The following is an 18,817-nucleotide window of genomic DNA, read 5'->3' as shown; positions in this document are numbered from 1 at the left end:
AATAAAAGATTAAGATGGGCAAAATAACACAGACACTGGATAGAGGAACTCTGCCTAGGAGGCCAGCATCTCAGAGTCGCCTCTTCGCTGTTGAGACTGTTTTTTTGCGGGAAATTTCTAAGTGACCCCAAACTTTTGAACGGTAGTGTAAGGTCGTGGCCAAAAGTTTTGAGAATGACACAAATATTAATTTTCGCAAAGTCTGCTGCCTCAGTTTGTATGATGGAAATTTGCATATACTCCAGAATGTTATCAAAAGTGGTCAGATGAATTGCAATTAATTGCAAAGTCCCTCTTTGCCATGCAAATTAACTGAATTCCCCCCCCCCAAAACATTTCCACTGCATATCAGCCCTGCCACAAAGGACCAGCTGACATCATGTCAGTGATTCTCTCGTTAACACAGGTGTGAGTGTTGATGAGGACAAGGCTGGAGATTACTCTGTCATGCTGATTGAGTTCGAATAACAGACTAGAAGCTTCAAAAGGAGAGTATTGCTTGGAATCAGTGTTCTTTCTCTGTCAGCCATAGTTACCTGAAAGGAAACACGTGCCGTCATCATTGCTTTGCACAAAAAGGGCTTCACAGGCAAGGATATTGCTGCCAGTAAGATTGCACCCAAATCAACCATTTATTATTTCATCAAGAACTTCAAGGAGAGCGGTTCAATTGTTGTGAAGAAGGCTTCAGGGCGCCCAAGAAAGTCCAGCAAGCGCCAGGACCGTATCCTAAAGTTGATTCAGCTGTGGGATCAGGGCACTACCAGTACAGAGCTTGCTCAGGAATGGCAGCAGGCAGGTGTGAGCGTATCTGCACGCACAATGAGGCAAAAACTTTTGGAGGATGACCTGGTGTCAAGAAGGGCAGCAAAGAAGCCACTTCTCTCCAGGAAAAACATCAGGGACAGACTGATATTCTGCAAAAGGTACAGGGATTGGACTGCTGAGGACTGGGGTAAAGTCATTTTCTCTGATGAATCCCCTTTCCGATTGTTTGGGGCATCCTGAATAAAGCTTGTCCGGAGAAGACAAGGTGAGCACTACCATCAATCCTGTGTCATGCCAACAGTAAAACATCCTGAGACCATTCATGTGTGGGGTTGCTTCTCATCCAATGGAGTGGGCTCACTCACAATTTTGCCTAAGAACTCAGCCATGAATAAAGAATGGTACCAACACATCCTCCGAGAGCAACTTCTCCCAACTATCCAGGAACAGTTTGGTGACGAACAATACCTTTTCCAGCATGATGGAGCACCTTGCATAAGGCAAAAGTGATAACTAAGTGGCTCGGGGAACAAAACATCAATATTTTGGGTCCATGGTCAGGAAACTCCCCAGACCTTATTCCCATTGAGAACTTGTGATCAATCCTCAAGAGGCGGGTGGACAAACAAAAACCCACAAATTCTGATAAACTCCAAGCATTGATTATGAATGAATGGGCTGCCATCAGTTAGGATGTGGCCCAGAAGTTAACTGACAGCATGCCAGGGGGGATTGCAGAGGTCTTGAAAAAGAAGGGTCAACACTGCAAATAGTGACACTTTGCATCAACTTCATGTAATTGTCAATAAAAGCCTTTGACACTTATGAAATGCTTGTAATTATACTTCAGTATTCCATCATAACATCTGACAAAAATATCTTAAGACACTGAAGCAGCAAACTTTGTGAAAATTAATATTTGTGTCATTCTCAAAACTTTTGGCCATGACTGTACACATACAGTATGTGCTGAGATCTCCCAGCAATGAGAATATTCCCCAGAGATCAACATTCACAGTTGACATTGAAATGTGTAATTACAAAACAGTAGTTACATAGTGGAACAACCGAGTGTGTAATAACATCCGTAGTCACATGTGTGGAATAACCTTCGGCAAGTTAGTGTACTTACATATTCCTTGTTCCAGTTGTGTAATAACTGATTCAGCAACAGCCCTATTACCATGGAATGACATAGTAGTTATAGGTTTTACTATGTCAGCAGTTGTTACTGTTACTTACATCGTAATAGGGGCAACTTAATGTCAAGTGATATCTAATCATCCTAACGGATGCAACTACACCAACTGTGGATACGTCCCAAATGACACCCTATTCCTTACATGGTGCCCTATAAAGGGAATAGGGTGCCATTTGTAGAGGTGTGTGTTGGTGTGTGGACTCCAGTATGAGTATGTGGGTAGAGGTGTGTGTTGGTGTGTGGACTCCAGTATGTAGGTAGAGGTGTGTGTGGGTGTGTGGACTCCAGTATCAGTATGTAGGTAGAGGTGTGTGTTGGTGTGTGGACTCCAGTATGAGTATGTAGGTAGAGGTGTGTGTTGGTGTGTGGACTCCAGTATGAGTATGTAGGTAGAGGTGTGTGTTGGTGTGTGGACTCCAGTATGAGTATGTAGGTAGAGGTGTGTGTTGGTGTGTGGACTCCAGTATGTAGGTAGAGGTGTGTGTTGGTGTGTGGACTCCAGTATGTAGGTAGAGGTGTGTGTGGGTGTGTGGACTCCAGTATGAGTATGTAGGTAGAGGTGTGTGTTGGTGTGTGGACTCCAGTATGAGTATGTAGGTAGAGGTGTGTGTTGGTGTGTGGACTCCAATATGAGTATGTAGGTAGAGGTGTGTGGACTCCAGTATGAGTATGTAGGTAGAGGTGTGTGTTGGTGTGTGGACTCCAGTATGTAGGTAGAGGTGTGTGTTGGTGTGTGGACTCCAGTATGTAGGTAGAGGTGTGTGTTGGTGTGTGGACTCCAATATGAGTATGTAGGTAGAGGTGTGCGTTGGTGTGTGGACTCCAGTATGAGTATGTAGGTAGAGGTGTGTGTTGGTGTGTGGACTCCAGTATGAGTATGTAGGTAGAGGTGTGTGTTGGTGTGTGGACTCCAATATGAGTATGTAGGTAGAGGTGTGCGTTGGTGTGTGGACTCCAGTATGTGGATAGAGGTGTGTGTTGGTGTGTGGACTCCAGTATGAGTATGTAGGTAGAGGTGTGTGTTGGTGTGTGGACTCCAGTATGAGTATGTAGGTAGAGGTGTGTGTTGGTGTGTGGACTCCAATATGAGTATGTAGGTAGAGGTGTGCGTTGGTGTGTGGACTCCAGTATGTGGATAGAGGTGTGTGTTGGTGTGTGGACTCCAGTATGAGTATGTAGGTAGAGGTGTGTGTTGGTGTGTGGACTCCAGTATGAGTATGTAGGTAGAGGTGTGCGTTGGTGTGTGGACTCCAGTATGAGTATGTAGGTAGAGGTGTGTGTTGGTGTGTGGACTCCAGTATGTGGATAGAGGTGTGCGTTGGTGTGTGGACTCCAGTATGTGGATAGAGGTGTGCGTTGGTGTGTGGACTCCAGTATGTGGATAGAGGTGTGCGTTGGTGTGTGGACTCCAGTATGTGGATAGAGGTGTGTGTTGGTGTGTGGACTCCAGTATGAGTATGTGGGTAGAGGAGTGTGTTTGAATGCAGGTGTGTGTAGATGACAGGCAAGTGACAAGATGAAAGGAGAATGATAGATGGAAAGTAAAAAGATATATGGACAGACCTGTGTGTGTGTGTGTGTGTGTGTGTTAGAGAGAACTAAACCTCTTCCCCTGACCTATAATAACCATCATCCATTTCAATCCAACTCCACACAGGAGTTGTAACACAGGCACCACCGGGAGTCTATTACAACCAATTGGCTGTCATTAGATTCATCTTTACACCGCCATCCATCCCTCCCTGACCTGACTCTGTCTCTCTAATCCTCTTCTCCTCATCCCTCTCTCATCCTCTCCTCCTCCTCCGTTCTCTCCTCCTGAATCAATCACACTTCATGCCTGTTCTGACAGCTGGGAGATTGCCATTTATTAGCCAGGTACAGCGAGACCCAGATTATGAACACTAGAGGGTTTATCCATCTATCGGAAACAGAGCAGGACAGATAGAACGCAGGGAAGAATAACAAGAACACCTGCTACAATAGCTATTTATAGATATAGCTTATCTAGACTCCTATTTAGAGAACCACTTGATATGTGGTTTAAGTTTGTAAAGATGGAAGTGGGTCAAAGTGGAAGGATATGAGACTTGCTGATTAATGGTGATGGAATCACTGTGGTCAGGGAGCTTACCGTAAAACTTCAATTAATAGCCCAGGTGTTTATTTGCTTCAATCACTGAACACAACAGGTGCTTATTGGAGACAAACTTCTATTTGAGCCAGGTGTCTATTTCCTTAATGAGCACAGCTTTTGCTCATTTGCATGTATAATTCCAGCATTCACTTCCAACATTTTAATTCATTTCTTCATTCCCTGCACTAATGTGTTATCATTTACATGCTGTGTCATGTTTATTTTGTCTTGGTATGCCTCTATTAATTTAAATAATAATAATAATAATAATTCCTTGCCAGAATACTGTAGGTCTGAAACACACATACTGTAGGTCTGAAACACACATACTGTAGGTCTGAAACACACATACTGTAGGTCTGAAACGCACATACTGTAGGTCTGAAACGCACATACTGTAGGTCTGAAACGCACATACTGTAGGTCTGAAACGCACATACTGTAGGTCTGAAACGCACATACTGTAGGTCTGAAACGCACATACTGTAGGTCTGAAACGCACATACTGTAGGTCTGAAACGCACATACTGTAGGTCTGAAACACACATACTGTAGGTCTGAAACGCACATACTGTAGGTCTGAAACATACTGTAGGTCTGAAACGCACATACTGTAGGTCTGAAACGCACATACTGTAGGTCTGAAACGCACATACTGTAGGTCTGAAACACACATACTGTAGGTCTGAAACACACATACTGTAGGTCTGAAACACACATACTGTCTGAAACACACATACTGTAGGTCTGAAACACACATACTGTAGGTCTGAAACACACATACTGTAGGTCTGAAACACACATACTGTAGGTCTGAAACGCACATACTGTAGGTCTGAAACGCACATACTGTAGGTCTGAAACATACTGTAGGTCTGAAACACACATACTGTAGGTCTGAAACACACATACTGTAGGTCTGAAACACACATACTGTAGGTCTGAAACACACATACTGTAGGTCTGAAACGCACATACTGTAGGTCTGAAACGCACATACTGTAGGTCTGAAACGCACATACTGTAGGTCTGAAACGCACATACTGTAGGTCTGAAACGCACATACTGTAGGTCTGAAACGCACATACTGTAGGTCTGAAACACACATACTGTAGGTCTGAAACACACATACTGTAGGTCTGAAACACACTGTAGGTCTGAAACACATACTGTAGGTCTGAAACACACATACTGTAGGTCTGAAACACACATACTGTAGGTCTGAAACACACATACTGTAGGTCTGAAACACACATACTGTAGGTCTGAAACACACATACTGTAGGTCTGAAACACACATACTGTAGGTCTGAAACACACATACTGTAGGTCTGAAACGCACATACTGTAGGTCTGAAACGCACATACTGTAGGTCTGAAACACATACTGTAGGTCTGAAACACACATACTGTAGGTCTGAAACACACATACTGTAGGTCTGAAACGCACATACTGTAGGTCTGAAACGCACATACTGTAGGTCTGAAACGCACATACTGTAGGTCTGAAACGCACATACTGTAGGTCTGTACTGTAGGTCTGAAACACACATACTGTAGGTCTGAAACACACATACTGTAGGTCTGAAACACACATACTGTAGGTCTGAAACACACATACTGTAGGTCTGAAACACACATACTGTAGGTCTGAAACACACATACTGTAGGTCTGAAACACACATACTGTAGGTCTGAAACACACATACTGTAGGTCTGAAACACACATACTGTAGGTCAGACACAAACATACTGTAGGTCTGAAACACACATACTGTAGGTCTGAAACACACATACTGTAGGTCTGAAACACATACTGTAGGTCTGAAACACACATACTGTAGGTCTGAAACACACATACTGTAGGTCTGAAACGCACATACTGTAGGTCTGAAACGCACATACTGTAGGTCTGAAACACACATACTGTAGGTCTGAAACACACATACTGTAGGTCTGAAACGCACATACTGTAGGTCTGAAACGCACATACTGTAGGTCTGAAACGCACATACTGTAGGTCTGAAACGCACATACTGTAGGTCTGAAACGCACATACTGTAGGTCTGAAACGCACATACTGTAGGTCTGAAACGCACATACTGTAGGTCTGAAACGCACATACTGTAGGTCTGAAACGCACATACTGTAGGTCTGAAACGCACATACTGTAGGTCTGAAACGCACATACTGTAGGTCTGAAACACACATACTGTAGGTCTGAAACACACATACTGTAGGTCTGAAACGCACATACTGTAGGTCTGAAACGCACATACTGTAGGTCTGAAACGCACATACTGTAGGTCTGAAACGCACATACTGTAGGTCTGAAACACACTGTAGGTCTGAAACGCACATACTGTAGGTCTGAAACACACATACTGTAGGTCTGAAACACACATACTGTAGGTCTGAAACACACATACTGTAGGTCTGAAACACACATACTGTAGGTCTGAAACACACATCTGTAAAACACACATACTGTAGGTCTGAAACGCACATACTGTAGGTCTGAAACACACATACTGTAGGTCTGAAACACACATACTGTAGGTCTGAAACACACATACTGTAGGTCTGAAACACACATACTGTAGGTCTGAAACACACATACTGTAGGTCTGAAACGCACATACTGTAGGTCTGAAACACACATACTGTAGGTCTGAAACGCACATACTGTAGGTCTGAAACGCACATACTGTAGGTCTGAAACGCACATACTGTAGGTCTGAAACGCACATACTGTAGGTCTGAAACGCACATACTGTAGGTCTGAAACACATACTGTAGGTCTGAAACGCACATACTGTAGGTCTGGTAGGTCTGAAACGCACATACTGTAGGTCTGAAACGCACATACTGTAGGTCTGAAACGCACATACTGTAGGTCTGAAACGCACATACTGTAGGTCTGAAACGCACATACTGTAGGTCTGAAACGCACATACTGTAGGTCTGAAACACACATACTGTAGGTCTGAAACACACATACTGTAGGTCTGAAACACACATACTGTAGGTCTGAAACACACATACTGTAGGTCTGAAACACACATACTGTAGGTCTGAAACACACATACTGTAGGTCTGAAACACACATACTGTAGGTCTGAAACACACATACTGTAGGTCTGAAACACACATACTGTAGGTCTGAAACACACATACTGTAGGTCTGAAACACACATACTGTAGGTCTGAAACACACATACTGTAGGTCTGAAACACACATACTGTAGGTCTGAAACACACATACTGTAGGTCAGACACAAACATACACACACAGATAAACACGTGAAAAATACTGTATGAACAAACTCACCAATCTACATTTTGAGATTGAGTCATAGACAGTCCCATCGTATGTATGTTTTTAGTGGTGGTGGTTGTCTGTGTTCTTTTTGGATTTTCCCTTTTAGATTCATGTGAGAAAGAAACATAATAGTATTATCTGATTACTAAAGAACAATTAGGACATTACTATAGACTAACTGATTTTGAAGGATGGAAGAAACAACTGTAGTATTTTATGTGTTGTTGACCAAAGATACAGTGCCTCAAAGTATTCACATCCATCGACTTTTTCCACATTTTGTTGTGTTACAACCTGAATTTAAAATGGACATTTTCTGTCACTGGCTACACGCAATACCCTATAGTGTCAAAGTGGACTTATGTTTTTTGATATTTTTACAAATTAATTCAACATGAAAAAGCTGAAATGTCTTGAGTCAATATGTATTTGTTTTTGCAAGCCTAAATAAGTTCAGGAGTAAAATGTTAACAAGTTGCATGATACGTTTCATGGACTCTGTGTGCAATAGTCGTGTTTAACATGATTTTCTTATGACAACCTAATCGCTTTACCCCACACATACAATTATCTTTAAGGTCCCTCAGTCGAGCAGTGAATTTCAATCACAGATTCAACCACAAAGACCAGGGAGGTTTTTCCAATGCTTTGCAAAAAAAGGCACCTGTTGGTAGAAGGGTAAAAAAAGTTGACATGGAATATCTCTTTGAGCATGGTGAAGTTATTAATGACACGTTGGATGGTGTATCAATACACCCACAAAGACACAAGTGTCCTTCCTAACTCAGTTGCCTGAGAGGAAGGAAACCATTCAGAGATTTCAGCATGAGGCCAATGGTGACTTTAAAACAGTTACATGTGATAGGAGAAAACTGAGGATGGATCAACAACCTTGTAGTTACTGCACAATACGAACATAACTGACCGAGTGAAAAGAAGGAAGCCTATACAGAATAAAACATGCATCCTGTTTGCAACAAGGCACCTAAGCAATACTGAAAGATTTTTGGCAAAGCAATTACATTTTTGTCCTGAATACAAAGTTTTTGTTTGGGGCAAATCCAATACAACACATTACTGAGTACCACTCTGTATAATTTCTTGCATAGTTGTGGCTGCATCATGTTATGGGTATGCTTGTTATTGTTAAGTTTGGAGTTTTTCAGGATAAAAGAAACGGAATGGAGCTAAGCACAGGCAAAATCCTAGAGGAAAACCTGGTTCAGTCTGCTTTCCACCAGACACTGGGAGATGAATTCACCTTTCAGCAGGACAATAACCTGAAACACAAGGCCAAATCTACTCTGAATTTGCTTGCCAAGAAGACAGTGAATGTTCCTGAGTGGCCAAGTTACAGTTTTTACTTAAATCGTCTTGAAAATAGTTGTCTAGCAATGATCAACAACCGATGTGAGAGATTGAATAATTTTGAAAATAATAATGGGCAAATGTTTCACAATCCAGGTGTGGAAACGCTTAGAGATTTACCCAGAAAGACTCACAGCTGTATTCGCTGACAAAGTATTGACTCGGAGGTGTGTGAACTTATGCAAATTAGATATTTCTGTATACAATTTCCAATAAATTTGCCAAAACTGCTATTGGGGTATTGTGTAGATATGCGTTTAAAAATATATATGTAATCCAATTTGAATTCAGGCTGTAACAACAAGATGTGGAATGAGTTGAGGGGTATGAATACTTTCTGAAGGCACTGGATACTAGTAAGAAGATCATCAAAACAACAGTGAGATGCTGAGTTTGTTCTGTGGTAGGATAGAGAGAGAGAGGGGAAGAGTTAGAAATGGAGAGAGAATACTTCAGCAAGTATTTTAATAGAAACAGACAACCATTTATCATACTAAATAGAATTCCTTTAATATGCTTGAGCGCGAGTGGTTTTTTGTGTGTGTGACACAGAGAAATACCCAAAGTACGTCAAATGGCAGTTTATGAGCAATGCCATCTGTCATTAAGAGTAGCACACCGTAGCGTGTACAATGAGTGACATTGTAACAAACATTAAACACAACGAAACTAAGCTATACAGCAGGTTTGAGTCAATTTCATTGGGGTCAACAGTCAGTCAATTCAGGAAGTAAGCTGGAATTGGAATTGCACTTGACTTCCTGAATTAATTTAATAGAATTAGCATTTGCACACGGGGGTTAGGTCTCAAAGGCAAAAAGAGGGGGAGGATGAAAAAGAGGAGAGGAGGTGATGAGAAAAGAAGTTGGACAGAAATGTATTGCCTTTAGTGGAAGATTTGGGAAAACGTGTAGGAGATTTTGTCAAGATCAACATGAGATGTGTGACTGACTGGCCATTGTTCAAACAAGCCAAATAGACACGACAGTATTTGAGGAGACTGATGAAAGAGGGGGATGGAAGGAATTTGTGCAATACTCCTTTCATCCATCTCTTTTGTGGTCACCTTGAGAGCGAGGATGTGTGTGTGTGGGGTCGGTTTGACAAGAGGTCTGTGTTTGAGCGCACAAATCTTTGTGTCTATAGAATGGAGTATGCTGTTGTTTCGGGGTGTCATTTGGTACAAAAACCCATAAACGTCATCGTAATCTGTCAGCGTGAATTCATTTGCGCCTTTCCTTCCACAATATGTATTACAAGGAGATCTGTGTTGTTTTGCGCCACAAAGATGTCACCATATCAGTATGTGCCTTCTCTCTTCTATGTTGATATGTGTTGTGGCTGTTTTCCTCTTCTCTGTTCTACTGTGCCTTGACACAGAGTGACAGTGGGTGGCTGGGAGCCAGTGTCACCTGTCTGTCAGTATAGGAGTCAAGGAGGACACAGGAGTACAGTCAGAGCCCCCAGGCTCACTGAACACACACACACATATACACCGCCCAACTCTGAATATAGGACAACGGGACTTTTCTACTTTGAACAGACACATACCACCACCAGCGTGCTGTGTAGACGACCACACCAACCCAATCAATGGAGGTTTTCCAAGCACAATGGAACACACACAGCCGTACAACAATGTAGACCTCCATAGGGAATCCATAGTGAATTCCACTCTGGAGAAAGAACTTCCACATCCAGACCCAGGCTTTCCATGTTAAAAAAAAAAACACTTTCGCACTATCATGCCAACCCAAACATTACCGTGCTGGCTCGTTTTTTTTTACCTTTCACATTGTCCTTTCGGGCATGGTTCCAGCAACTATGTTGGGTGTATTTCTGAGGTGTCCTAATCAGTGATTGATGTAGATTTCGAGTCAATATATCACCAATCTTCCCCTATCTGCAAGTGTGGCCAATGGAATTACACCTTATTGACATGTAAATTCAACAAACCAATCTGAATAAATAAACATCCAAGTAAATATTTCTGCAGTAGCAAGAGGAAGCATAACCAACCCTGTTACAGGTGCGGAACGAGGCCAGCACAGTACAGCTTGCATCTGCTTGTCTCTGCTAAGTCATGTAAATCAACCCATATCCTTTTCCCATGCCGGCTTACAGTACAGAGAGAGAGATACAGAGAGGGAGGGATATTCCCTGCCAGGTCCCTGGGGAGGTTTAAAGCCCATTAAGTAGGACAAACACACACACACAGTGTAGGTGGAATAACTGATGAGGACAGAGCGAGACGAAGAGGTGCAGCAGGGTTTCTGGTGTAAACACAGAACCACACTGTGAAGTTGGAGAATAAGTCTTTAATTCCTCAGTCCCCACTGCCTGTGTTCTTTGTAATGCCCCTGTGAACTTTTGTGTGTTATTATAGATTTACCATTGTCATTTTGTGTTTGACTGTATCCTTAGCAATGTAATGGTCCTAAAGCGTTTTGAGTTATCTATTTGAATTTACCCAATTCACCAAGGTACTGGCGACAATCCTTAGACTCTTAAGACCCAACCCAAGAGGGAATCACTGCAACCTACCAGTAGCCTCCAAAATAAACCACCATTTTGGGGAAGATTGCCTTTGAAAAGAAATGTTCCACCAAACTCTACAGGCCTTCACGTATCAATTGTTAGAAGGCACACTGTGTCATGAAGTAGAATTGAGGCCTTCACAAGTTCAAGCCACAGTGCCAGGCACTTTAAAGGGTGTCAGAAGTGTGAAGCTACTGACAGCAGTATTTTTGGTGTTGGCGGCCATTTTGTGCCATTTGCGTCCCAGTCGCCCTAATGTTCTTTAGTAATGCCGTAGGGCTAGAGCAGCTGCTCTTATTCAGATGTAATGACATACTGTCATGTAACAATCATTCAAGACGGATGCAAAATACTTAAGCAGACGTATTCTCCAGTCACTCTGGGTAAGGGCATCTGCTAAATGACTCAAATGTATAGTGTAAATCGATTTCTCTGCCAATTTTGCATTCAAGTACACAATACAATTGAAATAAACAACTGAATGCTGGCTTGACTCCATTGAGAACTATGTCATACTGTACATGCATACAAATCAATCACATAATGTACGTTTTCTTGTAGATGACAGAAATGAGATGTACACCCATGCTCCCAGAGCGTTCACAGAGTTGACCTTGGCTTGTTAGCTGTGGAATGCTAATCCAACCACCCTCGCCTGATACGTCTCCATGTTATTGATAGGTTTGGATAACCCTGTATTTACAGTCAGGATGAAAGCGGCTCCCCTTTTCTCACATTCAGTAGCAGAGGTTTGCTCTGCTCTTGTCAACACGCCAATTAACGCTTTGACAGTCGGCTGTTGCTATTTTGATTCAAGTGAACTTCCCGTTTGTCGCAACGCAATCAGCTTTGACGGGGGGGGTCAGATGTTACGTAAAACCTCTACATACAGTGGGGGTCAGATGTTACTTAAAACCTCTACATACATTTACATTTAAGTCATTTAGCAGACGCTCTTATCCAGAGCGACTTACAAATTGGTGCATTCACCTTATGACATCCAGTGGAACAGCCACTTTACAATAGTGCATCTAAATCTTTTAAGGGGGGTGAGAAGGATTACTTTATCCTATCCTAGGTATTCCTGTGGGGGTCAGATGTTATGTAAAACCTCTACATACAGTGGGGTCAGATGTTACGTAAAACCTCTACATACAGTGGGGTCAGATGTTACGTAAAACCTCTACATACAGTGGGGGTCAGATGTTACTTAAAACCTCTACATACAGTGGGGGTCAGATGTTATGTAAAACCTCTACATACAGTGGGGGTCAGATGTTACGTAAAACCTCTACATACAGTGGGGGCCAGATGTTAAGTAAAACCTCTACATACAGTGGGGGTCAGATGTTACGTAAAACCTCTACATACAGTGGGGGTCAGATGTTAAGTAAAACCTCTACATACAGTGGGGGCCAGATGTTAAGTAAAACCTCTACATACAGTGGGGGTCAGATGTTACGTAAAACCTCTACATACAGTGGGGGTCAGATGTTACGTAAAACCTCTACATACAGTGTGGTTCCGAAATTATTGGCACTCTTGATAAAGATGAGCAAACTTTACATAAAATAAATATTAAACTATTGTTTGCTCAAGAAATGGGATATGTATATTATTTTATACTAATACAATTGCTCAGAGAAAAGTATTTAGTTTCAAAAGTAATATTTTTTTAAATGGTAGGGGTCACAATTATTGACACCCCTAAAGATTCTTATAACTAAAGGAATAGTTTAGTGTTTGGTACATAGCATGCAATGATTACATCAAGCTTGTGACTCTACAAACTTGTTGGATGCATTTGCAGTTCGTTTTGATTGTGTTTCAGATTATTTTGTGCCCAATAGAAATGAATGGTAAAAAATGTATTGTGTCATTTTGGAGTCCGTTTTATTATGAATAAGAATATAATATGTTTCTAAACACCTCCACGTGAATGTGGATCCTACCATGATTGTGGATAATCTTGAATGAGTCCTGAATAATGATAATTGAGAAAGTTATATTGTCAATGATCATACCCTCATACCTCTCACCATTACAATAACAGGGGAGGTTACCATGTCTTGGGGGTATGATCTTTGACCATTTGTACTTGTTAAACAAAACATTTTTTTCTGAGCAATTTTATTAGTATAAAATAGTATAATTTCCACATTTTTGTGAGCATACAATATAGCTCAGTATTTGAATTATTTTATACAGTCGTTATTGCTCATCTTTCTTTTACATTTACATTTGAGTAATTTAGCAGACTCTCTTACCCTGAACCACTAATAGTAAGGAGTGCATACATTTTCATACTGGTCCCCTTTGGAAATCGAACCCTACCAACTGAGCCACACTTTAGTGTGTCAATAATTACGGACCCCACTGTACATCCAAACAGGTTATCGGGTCAGGAGCGACTAAGACGTGTTTGACTGTAGAGATCCTGACATCATCTCCCTCAATTCCCTCTGTGACTCTTTCCAAAGTCGTCTTCGTACAGTACAGATTGCTGTTTCACAGCTGCACGCCAATGTTACTTTTTAAAACCATTGGATTCCGTTGCATTAAAAAACATTGTAATCCAGGTGACTGGGGTTTCCTCCCAAATGGCATCAAATTCCCACTACAGTGCACTATTTAAGGGCCCATAGGGCTCTGGTCAAAAGTAGTGCACTATAAAAGGAATCCGATGTCATTTGGGACTCATACTGGGATGTAGAGCATGTCATGTGATGTTAGCGTGGGAACAGGAGGGGGAGAATAGGAATAGAAAGAGCGGTATCCGGTGCGAAATGTCCTGTCTTTCCCTCCGTTCTCTCGTTTAGCAGACCAGGCGATGGAGGTGGAGGGATATCTAATCAAGCCCGGTTTCTATTTGCACATGTATTTCTTCTTACCATTGTGTGTTCCGTATGTTACAGTTGCAGCCACCTACGCCTCCCATTTTAAAACCTTTCTGTCTCTCTCTCTCTTTCTATCCCTCCCTCGCAGTGCGGCAAAGGGGCGGAGAACTTCGACAAGTTCTTCACGCGCACCCAGCCCCAGCTCACGCCCCCCGACCAGCTGGTCATCGCCAACATCGACCAAGCTGACTTCTCAGGCTTCTCCTTCATCAATCCCCAGTTCATGCACCCCTCCCTGGTTTCCCTGCACACCGTATGAGGAGGAGGGGGGGGGGACCACGGACCCCCCTTCCTACCTCCGCTACCTACCTAGTACTAACCTTCCACCAACTGCAGCTTCTTGGTCCAACGTTACAACAACAACGTGGACGCTGATATCGACCACCATTTTGAGTTCCTCTATCAATGTATTAATGATGTGTCCTATAGGAATGGGACTTGGGGCTCTGAGTGAGAGGAGTTGGTGAGTGGAAGTGCTGTGTGTTTATGGTGAGGGGGAGGATGAAGGTTTGAGGAAGGAGATGTATGTAGGGTTGATATACTTTCCCACCCACCTGTTGTGTTTGTATTCGAATGGGCAATTATTTTAAATCAACTCCTATTGAAATTAATCATGATAGGTATTGAAATGAATCATGATATGTATTGAGATGACTGACCTGTTGTTTTGAATGTGTGGGGACAAAACCCATGAAACAATGCCAGTTTTTTAAAAACTGATTCTAGAACGAAGGGTTAACGTCTTGTTATACCCTGTACTGGCTATACTAGTCTCCATTGAAACCCAAGGGAACTACAAACGTAATCTCTTGTTTTGAGATATTGGGTCAGAGTTTGAGCCAAATATGAGGTCAGTACAGGGAGACTCTGTTTACAGTCCTACCTTGTGTTGGTGAGATTTTATTTCAATATGTGTCATAACAGGTGCCCCTATGTTTCAATATGCATCAAATAATACACACCCAGTACGAATATCATGACACACTAACAATAACACACACCTACAGATGTAGGCTCTTCATTTGATCACCCTATTGCAGGAAAACTTTCCTGCATTGCAAACTAAAAAGTGTAATGTATTTGACGTTTAGGCTTTTGAAGTCTAATTTCCACTTAGAAATGTCAGACTTTATTTTCCCTTAAGAAAAATGTATCACCCCCTTTAAAAACAAGGCTATTAATTATGATCCACCTAATAATTCACATTTCCTGTAGCTGCAGGATTATTTTCCTGCTGTAGCAAACTGGCTCAAATTAAGACCGTGAATCTGTACACACAAATTACAGTTACACAGGGATATATTGAACCTTGAACTACAGGTTGTATGGTTATCTTGTCATTAGGTTTACAACTGTGAGTGGACATTCAGACAGAACGCAGTAGAAGTTCTGGTTAGAGGAAGTAGGCAGTGCAACAGTCCCATCTTCTTTAAACACCAACACAAGAATCGCAGGTTAACAGAAGTATAAAGGTCGAGATCAAGTAACACTACTTTGCTGACAACCTTTTTACTATCCTCCCAACTTTGTTGTCACTGTTTGCCCACTTATCAAAAATGGCCATGATTCTCTTTGACGTGAGGAAGTCCTTCAAAGTTAAGTTCCTGAGGGAAAATTCTTGAGGATTTAGGAAGGAAATGACCGAGAACTCTGTTTTTTTTGTTTGTTTGAGAGGTAGCAACTAAATGAAATTGATGTTGAGTTATTGTTTGCTTACTCTATGAACCGTGCAGTATTATTGCATGCTTATACCCTTCTACATGGATATAACACCATTCTAACCATGTTGACTAGAGTATCACATTATTAAAACGTTTAGTTCCCTTTTCTGCTTTAATGTGGTGTCATGCATCCCCCCAATTAGTTCTAATTAATATTTTTATGTAACACATACCAGTGTATTAACTCTTTTGTAAATATTCATGCGTGATTTAAAAAAAAAAAAGGATAGTATCTCGCAGTTTTTATACCAACAACTGAATGTGATTTTATTACGTTAGATAGGTTAACATATTTCTATGTAAAAAACAAAAAAAGTACCCCAAAATATAAACTTTGTAACGATTAGGTAATAAAGTCGGTCGGGATTAGCAAACCGAGAGAAACATCTGGACGTATTTTGCAGATATTATCAAGCGTTTTCCGTTTGCTCTCATCTCAATCGCACGTATCCGATGTTCTTGAATGCGATCGTTGAGTGAGTTGACTGAATGTGTGCCTGGCTCTTGTATCTGCATGTTGTTGGTAGGGATGAAAAAAACGTGATCATGATATAAATGCTGCATGATACTCAGTACCAGTAACCAGGCCACTGGTCAGACAGCAAGGAGTCTCCGCCCAAACACAGATCCAGGATCAGCTGAACCGAAGCCATTCACAATTAGGAGACTATGGGCAAATCTGACTCCAGATATGCGGTTTGGGGAACTCTTAAAGACGTCTCTGTACTAGACCAGCGGGACAACTTGCTCTCTAGTGTGAAGGGGTTTTGTTTCTTCTTATCTTTAGTATTTGTTCGTATAAAAAAATTACAATTTACATAATTATTTTGTTGTTTTTTGGGGGGTTATAGATTCTGCTCAAGTAATTCAGGAATGTTTCTCGGAATTATCACCATAAGAATTCATATCTTCACATCTAACTGTTGATGGATTTATACAATTCCCTCGACTTTTGCTCCTTTTTTGCTCCTTTTCCTAACCTTGTAACTGTGCCAATCCTGAAATAGCCAGAACCCGACAATAGCAGCGTTGCACTAGCTGTAGTCATACCAATGACACGTCATTACCGAAGTCTTGTCAGTACAAAAATCTTGTCAATACCGATGAGTACAGATGTCTCTCCCTGGTAGACTCTTAGTGATTAGTCCAAGAGAGCGTGCCAACGCCACATATCACAACGTCTGTCCGACCCATGTGCTTCTCGCTGAAAATATGTAGCTAAGGGAATGCTAATTCAAATAATGTCGACTTGATTCTGATGCCAGTCAATTTGGCAGTCGAGGGAGTTCTTGTAGTTTTTTTATTTTTATGTCACGTTAGTAGCCTACACCTGCGTGTGCGTTTGTTTACCTTTGTGCTTTATAGCCGGGCAGCAGTATGACGCTTCTGCAACACCATGCCTGCTTACCCCTTACCTTACCTCTCTGTGCCTATCAGTCAGTGTGTGTGTTTACATGTGTGTGTATGTGTGTGAGAGAGAAGGAAGGAAAGCATAAATGGGTGGTTGATGAGTGATTGGGTGAATAAATGAGTGTGTGTGGTTGAGTGAATAATTGGTCAGTGAACAACCCCGTTCCTCCTATTGGCCTGTTAAACCCCCTATCTGGGTAGCTCATCTCCTCTGTTCATCTTTCCATTCCTCCCCCCTTTCTCAGTGCCTGGGCAATCGATCCATTCTCTTATTGACAAAGCCCTCATCCCTTCTCCTTCAAGATCCAATCAGTTCATGACAGCAGTTTTGTGTGAGAAACTCACCTGCCCCTTCCCATCCTCCCAAAACACACTGGGGAGAGAATTGGTTCGTTTTCACCTTCGTTTACATCCTGTGTTATATTTTCCTTTGCCTTAGCTCCTACGCGTGCGTCCCAAATGGCACCCTATTCCCCATACATTGCACTACTTTTGTCTATAGAACCTAGTCAAAAGTAGCGCACTATATAGGGAATAGGATGCCATTTGAGAAACAGTCAAGTCTCTAACCTCTCCCCCATTCTCTGTTGATTCATGTCCAAACCAAGCGCTTCTTCTGTCCCTGTACATAATGATTTAGATATCTACATAGACTTGTAAAAGAAAGAATATATTGTATTTTGCAAATGGTGTATGTTCGTCCTCCCCAAAACCCTTTGAAAGCGAGTCTGGGCTACTTACCTTGTAATCAATAGTGTCATTTGTACCTACTGTATGATAATGCAAATAAAAAATACAAATAATGGCTATTCGGAAGCTGTTGTCTTTTTTACTTAAACATAAACTCAACTCATCAAAATCCACTGTTATAAAAGGTTAGTTCCTGGGAATGACATTACTCTATTTAAATATACTGGGTAACACTTTACGGTCCATAATAAACCATTTAGAAGGCATTTACAAAATGTTTGCTCACCATGTTTGCTCACTACTCCCACATTTGTAAATGTTAGTGCCTTTTGAAATTACACTGGTCACTCCAAACATTTTGAAAGTGTTTCTAAAGTACAAATGGCGCTCACTTTAAATGGCAAAAAGACTACTAATGATTTATAAATGCCTTATAACATGGTTTATTACAGACTCTTAAAATAATGTGACATTTCTGTCAACTCACAATCATCAAGTGTTCTCAAAATGGGATTTGTTTTCTAGTCTTATTCTGAGAGATGCATCTCCTGCAGAACCCCAATATCACTGTCACCGTTTCCTCTCCTTCACTGCTGACTTGGACAGGAAGTTTGCAATTGACGAAACCATTGGAAAATGTGATTTGAGCAAATAAAGTATGAAAAGGCACAGAAATGGGGTTTTAGCTGTGAGGAAGAGAAGATGGCTTGCTTGGGGAAATGTCAGATGGCCTTACCTGATTCTTTGACAGTCAACCCATCTACA

General features: G+C 41.6%; 1 protein-coding gene across 2 annotated transcripts in view; it reads left to right on the top strand.

The window, feature by feature from the left end:
* LOC118371476 (protein kinase C alpha type) overlaps positions 1 to 18,171 on the top strand; it is a 234,586-nt gene extending 216,415 nt beyond the window's left edge. For both annotated transcript variants that reach the window (XM_052527508.1, XM_052527509.1), the window contains one exon: positions 14,320 to 18,171. In XM_052527508.1, coding sequence (XP_052383468.1) covers positions 14,320 to 14,490 — 171 coding nt within the window. In that variant the 3' untranslated portion in view covers positions 14,491 to 18,171. The remainder of the gene's footprint in view (positions 1 to 14,319) is intronic.
* The last annotated feature ends 646 nt before the right edge of the window (positions 18,172 to 18,817 follow it).

The sequence above is a fragment of the Oncorhynchus keta genome, chromosome 10, assembly GCF_023373465.1.
Source record: "Oncorhynchus keta strain PuntledgeMale-10-30-2019 chromosome 10, Oket_V2, whole genome shotgun sequence".
In the NCBI taxonomy this organism is placed as follows: Eukaryota; Metazoa; Chordata; class Actinopteri; order Salmoniformes; family Salmonidae; genus Oncorhynchus; species Oncorhynchus keta.
The sequence above is the reverse complement of the archived record's forward strand: the minus strand, read 5'-3'. Positions and strand labels throughout refer to the sequence as shown.